Here is a 13173-nt window from a genome sequence, read left to right as displayed (position 1 = left end):
GATCGCGCCGTCAAAACTGTCCAAGGGCTCAAATTTCTACCACTGCAGAGCTGCAATATCACACGACCCACAGTGAATCTGCTATACCGTTATCAATGGGGCACATTGTCTTACAAAACCTGACTAATGCCTGTGATTAGTCCATTTTAGTTGTCATGAAGAAACCGGTACAGACAGATTGTTACGCGTAGGCTGCAGCCGAGCTTCTGTCAATATTTTTATTACTTCATAAAAATTGAAAAAATTTTGAAAACCGATGAACTTTCCTTAATTACTTCGCAAAAATGGCCGGACTTTGGATATATCTTTTAGGACTACTTCTGTGTTTTGGTAAGTATAGCGCATTTTCTTATTTATACAAAGCTTTTAAATATGAGAAAAGACTTTGCTTTACATTTTTAATAATAGGACTTAAGTCAAACAAAACTGAATTGATGGTTTGTGACAAAATACATTGTATTGGAAAGCTTATCTTGTAAGAGTTATATCTTAATATCTATTTTTTGCCCGTTCTTTGCATGATGCCTAATTAACGTTTCTATAAACGAAAGTTATATATCAATAGAAAAATACAGGACAGCGAATCTTTTAACAAAGCTGCGTCTAATACCATTAATCGTTAGAAATAAAATTGCATTATTTACTTTTTATATATAAATTATTTGGAGCATTCAGAAGGAAATAGCAGGATAATTTCGCTTATTTATTCAGCGTATTGGAATTGATAGCAATGTCGGTAGAAAGAAAAAAGCAAATAAAGTTATTGAGTGATAATATACAACACGGAAAACCAGACCGCAATCCTGGTAAGATGTTTGCTGACATAATCTTATGGTGGGCTTTGATGGTTTTTTGGGGTTGACCATACTTAAAGACCCAAATAACACGCACACATCTGGGTAACTTTTGGTCTTATAGTCACGAAGCTTGGTCAGTGACACGATAATGGACGATGAATGGAAACAGAGGGTCTGACAAATATGAGCCGGTTGTCCTGCAATGACTGTAAACTAGACGAATGCGTAAAAAGGCGGTGATATTATGTGCAATGAAATACTTATTAACATTTCAATGCCATTTTTTCTTAATTGGTCAGTCTGGATTTCATTCATATTGAGGGATTGCTGAATTCTCTCTGTTATTCTGTTGCAAAGCCCGTCAGAATCTCGTTTTATAATACCAATCCAGAAGGGAAGGTTCCCAAAATGATAAAGGAATACGGGGAAGGTTCCCCAGATGTAGGAGGAATACACATAAGTTGTGCAAGAAAGGTAGCTGGCATTCCCGTACTTACCTGTCCAAAGGTATATAAAGCACTAGGTGGATATTGGCCTTCTGGATGCAAGTTGTAGGAGTTGATGGTCATAAATATATCTCGGCTTATTGCTCTTTGTTCATTTGAACTTTCCTGATGAATAATAAACGTCATGTGTTTCTCCATACAAGGCCGGATCCAAGCGTGCGTTAAAAGACATACATTATCATAAAGATCAAATACAAGCTTTTCCTGATTTCTTGACGAGGCTACAACTTAAAGCTTCAATATCTCCAATCGTTTTATTTTCCCCTATAATTCCTGTATTTATTGCTAAATATCTGAAACACTTTATTAACTTCAATTTCAAAAATTATATTTCAGATTACACAGTAGCGAATCGTGAGTATATTTTTATCTTACATACTAGAATACATATCATTAAATATATGTTACTCGCCGAACAAAGATATATTATCAATTTTATATAGACAAAATCTTAATATTTTCTTTGTTTCCGTTATATTTCAGATTTATCTCGGAACAGAACACTAAGTAAGTTTCCGATACATAATCCGTAATATTTTCGTTAAAAGGGTTTGATTGCTGATATGATATAGCAAAATATTCAAATTCCAAAGCTTAAATATTTGAATTTTTAAAATCTATGATAGTTTATAGCTTAACAAATCATAAAAAAAAAATATAAGGAAGATCTAATGGTTCATTTGTTGACCGCACAGCTTTCTGAGCCATGTTTCCGTCCAATTAACGTTAACCCCTATTCTTCTGTTTTATAGCAAGAGACCAGTTAATGCGAAGACGAACGACACTCTCAGGTATACCAAATGGTAACAATGCAGCACCCCAAATGGGTAGGGGCCCTCTCAGTGGCGGCAGAGCGGGGACTCCGCCGGGTGGGGGCCTCACAGACCCCAGAACGGGGGCCACGGGCCTCTCACAGAGAGATATAGATAGGGTCATACTAACACCGGTCCAAGATGGCGCCGTCAGATCCCTGAGGAATATGTTAAGTACGAGAAGAGGACGTGGGAATCCAAGGCTTATTGGTATACCGTTATTATCATTAGTTATGATATTTTTTTGCCAATAGTTTTCCTCTTTAATAATGAGTAAGAATTAGAGAGATGTCTTAACAAAGCTAACTTTGATTACAGGGTTTCTCATCCCCCGAAGAGATGGAAGGACCCAGCTTCGACTGATGAGGGGTAAGTTTGACATGGACATCATCTGGGCCCGCAAAGCCAAACCCTCTTATACACGACATACACTGTATAGCTTGAACAATATAGATATATAACGAATAGTAGTTTCTATAATCATAGAGCAGCGCTTATATGTTTACATGCATATGTATCTCGCAGCCTTTTGATACATATTATAACTGTGTTAATCGGTGCAATTTTCTGAAATCGTTTGCGCATTCTTACGTAGCGTTTTATTACCGGTATATATATTATATTGGTAAATCAACGTAAATCAACTAGCCAATTCTAACTTGTTTAATATTTAATTAATCATATGCTGCATAGATATCTATTATGAGGACTTATATATACATGTTGTACCCTTTGCTAAATCTGACGTAGATTCCTGTGCAATTAACAATATATTTGCTGGAAAAAAAACACTTTAAAAAGAATTTTAAAACAAATTAGTCGTAGTTGCAATGACAGCATGTCAATTAGCTTAGTTCCAATATTAGGACAGTATAGCCTAGATATACACATTATAACCCACAACCCTAAACTGACCCGCATGTTATTTTGATAACACTGGAATTTCTATTATAGGAGCGGAACGGTTCTTACGAAACGGCAGAGGAGGTAATTTCACAGCATTGGAGATGGCACATGGTGTAGCTTTAGATAACTGTGTTTACGATTGATAATATGGCTACCGAACTTCATCACCATAAAAGACAGACTTTTATCACACAAAAACCAAAAATATTCTGGATAAAAATAATTTTATTATCATAATGAAAAAAAAATAATTTCATGGCCATCGTGACAAAAATGATTAATTTGCCACAGGAAGCCTAGTAAAACTTTGATGATGTAAATAAGAATAACATCAATTGTATTACATGGAATATTATCACGGTACGGTAATCAAGACTGATTTATTTTTGCAATACCAATTGTCATTATTTTTTAATAACTTTAAGTTTGCAGAATTATTCCTTTATAAAGTAAGACTATTGAATATTTTCTACACCTCTAGTGAAGAGATATTTTGACCTTTTTTGACAAAATTTAAAAAAAACACATTAAAAATAACATTAACATCGGTGAAATTTGTTTCCAGTGTTTCATCTTTTGAAAAATAAATGATTACCAATGTTAACAAGATGGCGCCCTCTGACAAAATATTGTGTATCTTGACAGACAACAGTGGTAACCGAGTCAATGTGAATGAACTGCCCTTCAACATCAGGACAATTGTGGCTGCTGCCAGGAGAGCCAACCTTCTGCCATCAAGGAATGGAACAAGAGGTAATTCTTGAATGAAATGTACTCAAATCATCACAAAACCGTATTAATGTAACATTGATTTCTCTCTGAAGACTGCAACGGATTGAAGAGATTTGAAGAATAAATATGATGCTTAAATAAGCATAATGCATTTTGCCTTGAAAGAGAATGTATTTGTCATTATCCAAAACTAAGAACACCGTTCGGGCAATCAATTTTTGCCATACAAATGCACTTTATTACCTATTAGAACATCTTGTAAAAAAAATCAGAAAGCATAGGCGTCGGAACCGGGGGGGCTAGGGGGGGCTTAGCCCCCCCCCCCCCCCCCCACTTTTTTTGCAAAGTTATACCTAACCATTAGAAACATAGCATGATAGAGGGTTCAGCCCCCCCCACTTTTTCTCGCAGGAAAGATTATTGTTCCTAAATTTACCTTGAAAGATTAAGAAGTTAGATTTCAGAAGCATACTAGCCCCCCCCCCCCCCCCCCCCCCCCACGGATTAGGAATTTCATGATTTTGGAAAAAAAAATTTGGGTAAGTAATTTTTTTTTGGGAAGAATAGGTATACTCCCCTCCCCCCCCCCACCCACCGGATTAGGATTTCCATGATTTTGGGAGTAACTTTTTGCTGAGGATTAGTTTAGTCTAGCCCCCCCACTTTCAATTTGCTTCCGACGCCTATGGAAAGATGCCTAATGTATTCGATCAACATATTTTATCAACACATTCTGAACAAAATGGGAATCAAAGTTTGTACCGTTTTTGTTTAGTCCGGAATAGAACTCCTCCAATAGTTGTTCTCCGGTCCCCAAACCAAGGTAAGGCCAGGTTTTTGTGGTCGCATTGTGGATTAAAACAATGTTCAAACCTGTATTATGATGTTGGTGAATTGAAATATTTATACATGTATCTATATAGGGAAAATGGTGTCCATTTCATAGATGATTATTACCATGTTGCATGGCAAGGTGTAAATTCTTAAAGTATTGAAAAAAATGTCAAAATACACATATTATAGAGTAATGGTATAGTTTTCTAAGAAACACATCACATAAATGAATTTTATTTTAATATATAAGAAAAACGACGTATCGTAAATTTGCCAATATGTTATATAATTGCATAAAAAATGAAAACTCAGGATGAAAATAAGGTAGATTGTTTAAAAAATTTTAGGCAAATTTGTGAGATACTATGCACATATGCTTTATGCACACCAAGTTAGAAAAGTTATAGAGAAAAAAACAATATCCAGCTGAATACAGTTATTGTTGTTAAACCAGCACTGATTTGTATATTGAGGCACACTTTTCAAACCCAGTATCTGATTTTCTTAAATAAACAGCAGTTAAAAGTTTGAATTAATTCCTAGATGAAAAATACATGTACGTTGCATAAAAACAACAATCCAAAATAGCAAAATTTTTGCGCGCCAAGAACGACAACTCAAGCAAACGCCGGTTCAGTCTAAAAAAAAAATTAGCCATCAGTAAACTAACACTGTTCTATTACTTACTTACTGTATGCATGAGATGTCCATTCAGATACAAACATATGTACATGTATCATGGTATCTTAGTTCATAATTCATGCTTGCAAAATAGAAAAAACATAAAATCTATTATTTTTGATATTGAAGTATGAAATTAATCAACATGTTAAATGTTATCATAAGCATGCAAGAATGCAACATTCTGTATCGCTGAGTATTATTCGTGTCAAAATATATCTGCATGCAAGCATGCTATGACTGGTAATGGTATCTGAAAATCAGATTATCATTGATGTTGAAAACTTTCACTTTTTGCATTGTGTTTGACATATTGGTATATATCAACATAATAAATAATTCTCCAAAGTTTCAAACATACGAGTTAAAGTACAAAATACCAACAAATGCTTTGCTTCTAGGATTCCAGCAGTCGAGGCGGATTGCCACCGTTGGAGGTTTCGCAGGACAAGGGGGAGGACCAAACGCCCAACCAAATGCCGACTCGGCGGACTCTGGTGGTGGCGAAACCATTAAACAAAGAACCGTCAACATCGAGGTCAACGTACAAAGCCCAGATGCGCCTGCAACGGGCGCCACTCCCCAAGGCCAAAACCCGAATGCTGCAAATCCAGGAATGATGAACCCAGCGTTAATGAATAATCAACAATCAAGATTTATGAACAACATGGGACCAGGTGCAGGCTTTAATCCTATGTTTAACGAAATACAACAACCAGGAATGAATTCAAGAAATGGCTTCAACGGATTCAACCGTCCCGGCCCTGTTAACAACAACAATAATAGAAATAATAACAGACCAGCTGACGATTCAAGTTCAAGTTCAAAATCATCAAATTCAGGTGGTGGAAACATCAACATCGGACTTGGGATCGGTGTTGGATCATCATCTCCAGTTGTACCCCCAAAACCAGCCTCTACAAGAACACCAGCGTCTCCGCAGTTTGGCGGTGGCCGTGGAACGATGAACGGGGCTCAAAATGTGCAGCCAACACCACCAGATCCATTTCAACAACAAAGAGGGATAAATGCATTCGACCAATCAGGTTTCCCAGGAATGCCCCAAACTGGGTTTCCGCCAAACGACCAATCAGGCTTTCCATCCAACACTCAAATTAGTTTTCCCTCCAATCCACAAACTGGATTCCCTCCTAGCAACCAATTTCAGCCGAATGCAAATAACCCCCAAGCCCCTACCCTTCAACGGTTTGACCAACAGCCCCCTGCTATATCAGGATCAATGCCCGCAAGCAATTCTATGCCCTGGAATACATTTCAATCAAATGCTGGAAACTTTGGACAAGACACAGGTTCATTAGCAAACACTAATACTCTAATAAACAGTAACCAAAATGTTTTTGCTAACAATATGCAGCGCTCAAATGTTAATGGCATGCAAATTCTGAGAAATATACCTCAGCAAGCAAACGGTATAGCGCAAACTCGATTTAATATGATGCAGCCGCCTCAGCAATTTAACAATCTTGCTTCTAACCAGAATTTTGCTAATTCTCCAGTGCTTACATCCCAGACCTCGCCTGGAGGAATAGGTTCGGCAGCCGGTGCTGGTGGTTTCGATCCAACACTGCAAAATACAAATCTTCCAAATAGTGGAAATGCATTTCAGCAAGGCTCTTTCGCAAGTGAACCTACGATTGGTGAACCAATGATAATCGATAATGGTGGAAGAACAACCGTCGTGGTGGACAACATTACTTTTACAGGGCTCCTACCACCCGGGCCACCCGTACTAAAAACACAAGTTATCAACGGAAAGGGATCTGTGCACATAAACCCCTTAGTGTCGTCGGAGAGGGCTGCCAATTCATTTGGCAGAAACTTTCCTCCACAGTTACATTTCACAAATCCAAATGACATAAATTCCATCAATCAGAACATTCTTATGAATGCAAACAGCAACCAGCTATTTCAAAATCAGAATATTCTTGGACTCCCAGGAACACAAGGTACTAAAAGCCCAGTTGAACCACAAATGAACCAAGATACCTCGTTTGGAACTCCATCAATATTTGTAAACACCTCTGGTCTGATTAACCTCACCCAATCTGCGGGGAATGCCAATGTGGCATGGGCTTCCAATAACTCTACCAATTTAGTATCTAATGCTACTAACCAACCACAAATGATAGATATATCTATTCCTCTCAATACTAACTCAGTGTCAGCCCCTCAATCTAACATCCCGGTAGATACATTAGCGGTTAATGGAGGTCAGGTTTCTTCAGTTGATATGCTCCCAACTGTTTCGACCGAAGCACCAGGACTGTTGAATATGGTAACATCACACTCAGTCGGACTGGATCCATTTGGAAGTAATTCAATCCCGGGGGTTCATGCCAGCTCTCACATTCCACCCATTCTGATGACATCCACTTTGCCAAGCCTAAACTTGCAGAGTTTATCCACAACAGTGTCTCCACAAATTCTGGCCCATGATCCACAGCTGCATGTTGTTGAGAACATTCCACAGAACCCTGCTGAGGTCCCTCAGTTGATCCGAAATGTGACACAGTCTGCAAGTCAAACACCTAACAATGCATTCCAGACACAAATACTAACAAGTAGCAATGTTCAAAACCCTGCTATGGCATTTAATAACCCGCAGCAGCTGTTAGAGATGCAGCGCCAACAACAAATTCTACAAATGCACCGACTGGCACTTTTAAAAAGAAGAGAGGAACAATTAAATACTTTGAGAAAGCAATTGCTTCACATGGAACTCAAAGGTAAGAGCATGAAAACACGTATTTAACTTATTTCTGGACCACTTTAATTACAATATTGATTCACGGTATCCTTATAATAATAGATAACAAAGTTTTGTATTAGCTTGAAAGAAATTATACAGTATTGATTAATTAGTTGATTAACCCACGTCAGCTTGAATATCTAATGACATTGATATAAATCATCCGTATATATATGTACGTGTATAGTTAGTCAGACATGAAAATTACCGGGGAAAATGTTAATGTCACGATCTATGAATATTTATGGGGAGCGTTTGTGTGCTGACCCGTATAATCATTGTCAAACGACTCCTCCGCCATAAACCTAGTCCGTCCTGGACGACACTCGAAAGACGTCCAGATATATTCATCGCCGGTCAATTTTTTGCATTTTCTGTCAAAAAGGGGGTATTTAGGAATTATTCATAAAACATGCGAGTCTAATTGTCTATAAATGTAATGATAAACACCAGTTCGATTGTTGTTCACTTCCTACAAAAATGAGCTAAACATATTATTACTGCTACATATATTCTGACCTGACCCTTTTCTTTTTTCTCCTTGTTGGGCACATTTAGTTCATCACCAGTCTTCCGGGTTAATGATTTTCTAATATTTTCTCGTAGTTTCTTTTTTCCTAATGGTTCTTTATTAATTTGTACATCAGCAGTATACAGCAAAGTAAAGAACGTTCTTTTCGTTGCAACTTTTAGAAACCTGCTTAAAAAAACCCTCGCATTTCCGCCCAGTTGTAATGATTACTAGTATGCATTAATATCCTTAAAATTAAAGCTGCAGATTCAGCAATTTAAAACACAATTTCTATAAAAGACAGTTTGACTTGTTTCGTCCATGACAAGACTTTATTAAAAGTTTTTTTAAAATTCAAATAAAAATGAAAGTCGTGAAATAAATCTCTCGTTGTAAATATTTAAGGGAATCAAAGACAACCAGTCCAGCGAAATCCCCTGACAGCAGAGACCACCAAGGACCTCCGGATTCTGAAAAACATCAAACCAGGCGCCAAGGCACCGCAGACCACCGCCACATCAGCTGTGGCGTTCATGAACGTAGACTCCCTGCGATCTCTAATCGAGGAGGTCTTGCATGGTTTCTTCAAAAAGCAAAAGCTGAATCCGACTGGCTTACCTCAGCCAACAGTTAGTCAGAGCATCCCAACGTCCATTGATGTGGTCAACAGCAACGTACTTGGACCAGCACAGACCCTCACAAAGCAGCTTAATCTGTTACAGCTCAACATGTCCGCAGGTACGAACAACTTTTTACGTTTTTAATTAAACATTTACAATATACACTTGAATCTGAAATATGTAAACTACTTTAAGACCATTTTTTCGCGTCAGTTGTCCAAATTTAAATTTCATGTACCATTTTTTCTAATTACGATTTGTCACCTAGACATAAATTTAACGGTGGTCCTTTTTATAATTATTGTACTTTTTTACCTAGTTTTACCTTAGAATGTTCAGGTAGGTTGTGTTGTAACAATGTACTCAAATATAATCAATTACATTTGTAATCGGGTGTAAAAATACATGTTACGAGTTACGTCGTGGTATTTTATCTCCTCTTAAACATATCTTATGACTTTAGAAGAATTTCAAACGTAAAAGAAACTTTTTTAAATTTGTTATATAAACTGTTAATTTGGCATAACTATTCATCACTGATTGAAATAAAATCTTTTTGGGTTTTTTTCCGGAAAATCATATAAGTATTGTAATTAGAATATTGTTCACGTTCACTTTTCACAAAACTTTTTTGGAAGTATGCAAATTTAATTGGTAGCTGTAAATACAAAAACGACTCACCGCGTAGTTGCCTGTTACTTCTATTTTAGTTTATCACATTGCATGCTAAAATGTGTGATAATATTTTAATCCGGTTTAGTAACATTCATCTTTCATATCTAGATTCTATTCTCTTGTTATGGCCTCTCAATCGCAGAATAATATCCCTCGTATATGCATTCATCTTTATGATTTTCGCAATTATTTCACACATTGCAGTTCAATTAGGCACATCACCGCCAGGAATGCCTTTGACGACACGATTTAACAGTCTGTTCACCAGTACTGTATCACCGATAGTTACAGTCAACAACGGGGCGGTACCCAGTGTACTTCCCACAGAACCTATGCCTCCTGTAGTTACAGACCCTAGTGCCACACCCGTGACTGACCCACACCCAGTACCCGTGACTGACCCAAATCCTGTCCCCGTTACCGATCCTACTGCAGCCTACGTTACTGACGTCACTGGCCCTAGTGTCACTACCGTCACTACTGGTGGCCCAAGCCTAGTCCCTGTCACTGAGCCAAGTGTGGCCCCGGTAACCGATCCAAACACTCATGTCGTAACGGATCCTAGTATACACCACCCCGCTGATGTTCCAGTTATTGCGGTAACGGGGGTTCCTGTAACTGATAGGTTACCTACTGGTGTTTTCTCAACAACTTTGCCCCCATCTACAACACATCTCTCCTCATCATCATCATTACCAGTCATAATGGACAGTGTAGGAAACAGTGTGGGACAGCCAAGTCTCTCCGGACAAAAACGGAATATTTTTCCCGGAGGGATAGCCGTGCATCCTGAGCTGTCCATGTTACAAATGGCCCACGTTAGAAATGTTCCCCAAACCTCGCCATCAGATCTGCGATGGGGGCTTAACCTACGCCATAGGGGAGTACAGCTGCCCGGAAGAGCGAGGGGCATCGTCTCTAGTATTCCGGAAATGGTCGGAGGAGGTTTATCAAGTACCAACGCCAGGGTTATCACTCATCAACACAGACCATTAGATAGATCAAATTTCAATTTACAATTAAATCGCCGTATGCAGGATATAGGTAAATAACATTTATAATTTATCAGTAGAGAAAAGTAAAAAAAAAAAAAAGAAAAAAAGATGAAAAGGGAAAAATTCTTTTGAGCAGTAATATGGATCGATTTCAAAATCACTATTTGTTTAAATATCGTGACAAGTTTTTGTACGTATTTATGATTGTTAACAGTCAAACGTTAACGGTTTATCCTGATGCAGCAACATTGGTATGTAGATACCCGCCGGAATACTAAGACTGACCTTAACACATCGGAAAATTTAGCAGCTTCACTCACAAAACTTACATACATGTTTTAATGTAACACGTTGTTTTCAACTCGATGAAAATATTGTTTAATTAAAAAAATACACTTAGTGATTTGAAAGTGAAAACAAAAATATGATATTTAATTTAAAACTGAAAATACTCAAAACGGTTTATTAAAATTCGGACTGAATTTTGCTAAACAGTTTAAGTTTGATTTTTTTATTTTTATTTTCACGGTATCTATCCATGATTTTATTTTTCCAGTTTTTGACTAAGGGAGCAAGGTAAACCCCTCCCGGGAGTTCAGATTACGGCAGTTTATTCCTGTCAATATATTCTATTTCCCCCTGCACCCTGCCAGCTATGTTTTAGACAGAGCTTCACCCTCATTGTCTCTGCACATTTGTTTTGCTTTGTGTGTCTGTTTTTTAATTATGTAGCGATATAGCCAGTAGCTTTATGTCTACTAACATTACTTGAAAATAATTCATTGAAATAAAAAATATACACAGTGGCAAAGTTTGTGTTAAAAGTTAGAATAATACACAGTTTTAAAAATAAACAATATAAAGATTTTGTAAGTGAATTTTTTTATCTTAAAGATTAATATTTTTCTGTTTATTTCAATATTTGAATTATATCAAGTAGTTCCATATTTACATTAAAATTCAATTAACTAATCATTGCAGCAATGACACCAAACGTTAACGTACCCGTCAGGCAGCCAGGTGGAGTTCCGGTCTTCCCAATGATGTAGTTCCGGTCCAGAAAAGTCACAGCACCACCTGAATCTGCTCCTGCAAAGAGTACAACCCAAGACATCAGAAGATTATGACGCATGGCAAACTGCTCTGTAAACGTCTCTAAATATTTGCCATTAGACGAGCCATCCTCCATTTCCGATAGTGCGTGTGGTCGGTCTGTAATTCTCAAAGTGAAGCGACACTTTAAAAGTGGGACGTTAAATTGATACTACAATAAAACAACCGCTCTTTCATCATCATCGTTGTCATCTAAATCATAACATCACAGCAGTTTAGGAATTTCGTTATCAGTCGGCTTGCGATGTATATGTACGTACAATGTACACGAATGAAGTTGGTTTCACTGATCAGGAAAACACGATCAATCAGGACTACAATTTTTATAGTAGCATGTTTACATCGTAACTTAGCCCTATGACCATAGGGCCTTGTTCGTATCGAACTTTTAAGTAGAAAAGGTCTATGTTGGTAAAATAATACTGTCAATGATCAAAAGTAATATCAGAAAACTATTTATTTATAACTATTTATTATTTATCTTCGTCTCCTGTCCCTTTGACGCGTCCAATGTGATTATACATTTTAATTTAAGCAATCTTAATGTGTTATACTGATAGACTCTTGTCGTCTTTCCCTCTTTCTAGAATTGTATATAAAACTGGGGAAAGTTCTCTTCTTAATATTCGTAATATTTATTTTTTTGACACATTTGAATTTCCTGTATGTGATTATATAAATATCTTGATATAAAACATTTAAAATAGCTCACAGTTGTTTTATCTTTACCGCATGTTTTTGCACATTTTACCAGTAAGATAGTGCACATGATTTCTATGATGTTCGTTTCTACCCGCTTGTCCTTTTGTTTTCCAAATGCATCTGTTCTGCTGCATACTTTGAACTAAGGTGCTCTGTTCTCGTTTTTCATTAGTTTACTGTTTCTAGGCTGCTGGAGCTTCTGTTTTATGTAATAAACTGCTGTAATGAAGATAGATATTAATAGACAGTTTACTTTAAAATTATAATAATAAACCTCAGTGAAAACTCCATTACTTTGGTATTCATAGCCACTAGACCAAAATTAAACTTAGGTTGACGCAGTATATAACCCTAATCCATAAAACAACCTTTTTAAAGGAAAAAACTATACATTTTTGTTTTGTAAATTACTTTGAATGCGTATTGATAATTTTTGCTGAAATGCCAAAAAATGGCTTCTTTTTTCAACTGCTTCGGTTCTTTTTTTGCAATAATTATCTTTTTTATTAACAGCGACTG

At 37.0% G+C, this 13173-nt stretch overlaps 1 protein-coding gene across 6 annotated transcripts; it reads left to right on the top strand.

Moving 5' to 3' along the window:
• LOC128165665 (AAC-rich mRNA clone AAC11 protein-like) lies at positions 1 to 12658 on the top strand. Of its 6 annotated transcripts, XM_052830433.1 has the most exons (11): positions 1 to 330; positions 1640 to 1657; positions 1787 to 1810; positions 2056 to 2325; positions 2434 to 2484; positions 3070 to 3102; positions 3667 to 3774; positions 4529 to 4576; positions 5670 to 6578; positions 6786 to 7235; positions 11821 to 12658. In XM_052830433.1, exons 1-11 carry the CDS (start codon positions 285 to 287, stop codon positions 11886 to 11888), a joined length of 2025 nt encoding a protein of 674 aa, XP_052686393.1. In that variant the 5' UTR covers positions 1 to 284; the 3' UTR covers positions 11889 to 12658. The 6 variants fall into 6 exon arrangements, with proteins under 6 accessions (XP_052686393.1, XP_052686410.1, XP_052686416.1 ...); XM_052830450.1 differs by lacking the exon at positions 3070 to 3102; XM_052830456.1 differs by lacking the exon at positions 4529 to 4576.
• Positions 12659 to 13173: the final 515 nt, after the last annotated feature.

This window comes from Crassostrea angulata, chromosome 1 (assembly GCF_025612915.1).
Source record: "Crassostrea angulata isolate pt1a10 chromosome 1, ASM2561291v2, whole genome shotgun sequence".
Taxonomy (NCBI): domain Eukaryota; kingdom Metazoa; phylum Mollusca; class Bivalvia; order Ostreida; family Ostreidae; genus Magallana; species Magallana angulata.
The sequence above is the reverse complement of the archived record's forward strand: the minus strand, read 5'-3'. Positions and strand labels throughout refer to the sequence as shown.

Excerpts from the sequence above, each read along its gene's own strand:
- LOC128165665 (XM_052830433.1), top strand. The coding sequence starts at position 285 with ATGGCCGGACTTTGGATATATCTTTTAGGACTACTTCTGTGTTTTG. Across the intron at positions 4,577-5,669 it reads TCTCCGGTCCCCAAACCAAG|GATTCCAGCAGTCGAGGCGG; the intron begins GTAAGGCCAGGT and ends CTTTGCTTCTAG. Across the intron at positions 6,579-6,785 it reads AAACTTTGGACAAGACACAG|TGCTTACATCCCAGACCTCG; the intron begins GTTCATTAGCAA and ends CTAATTCTCCAG.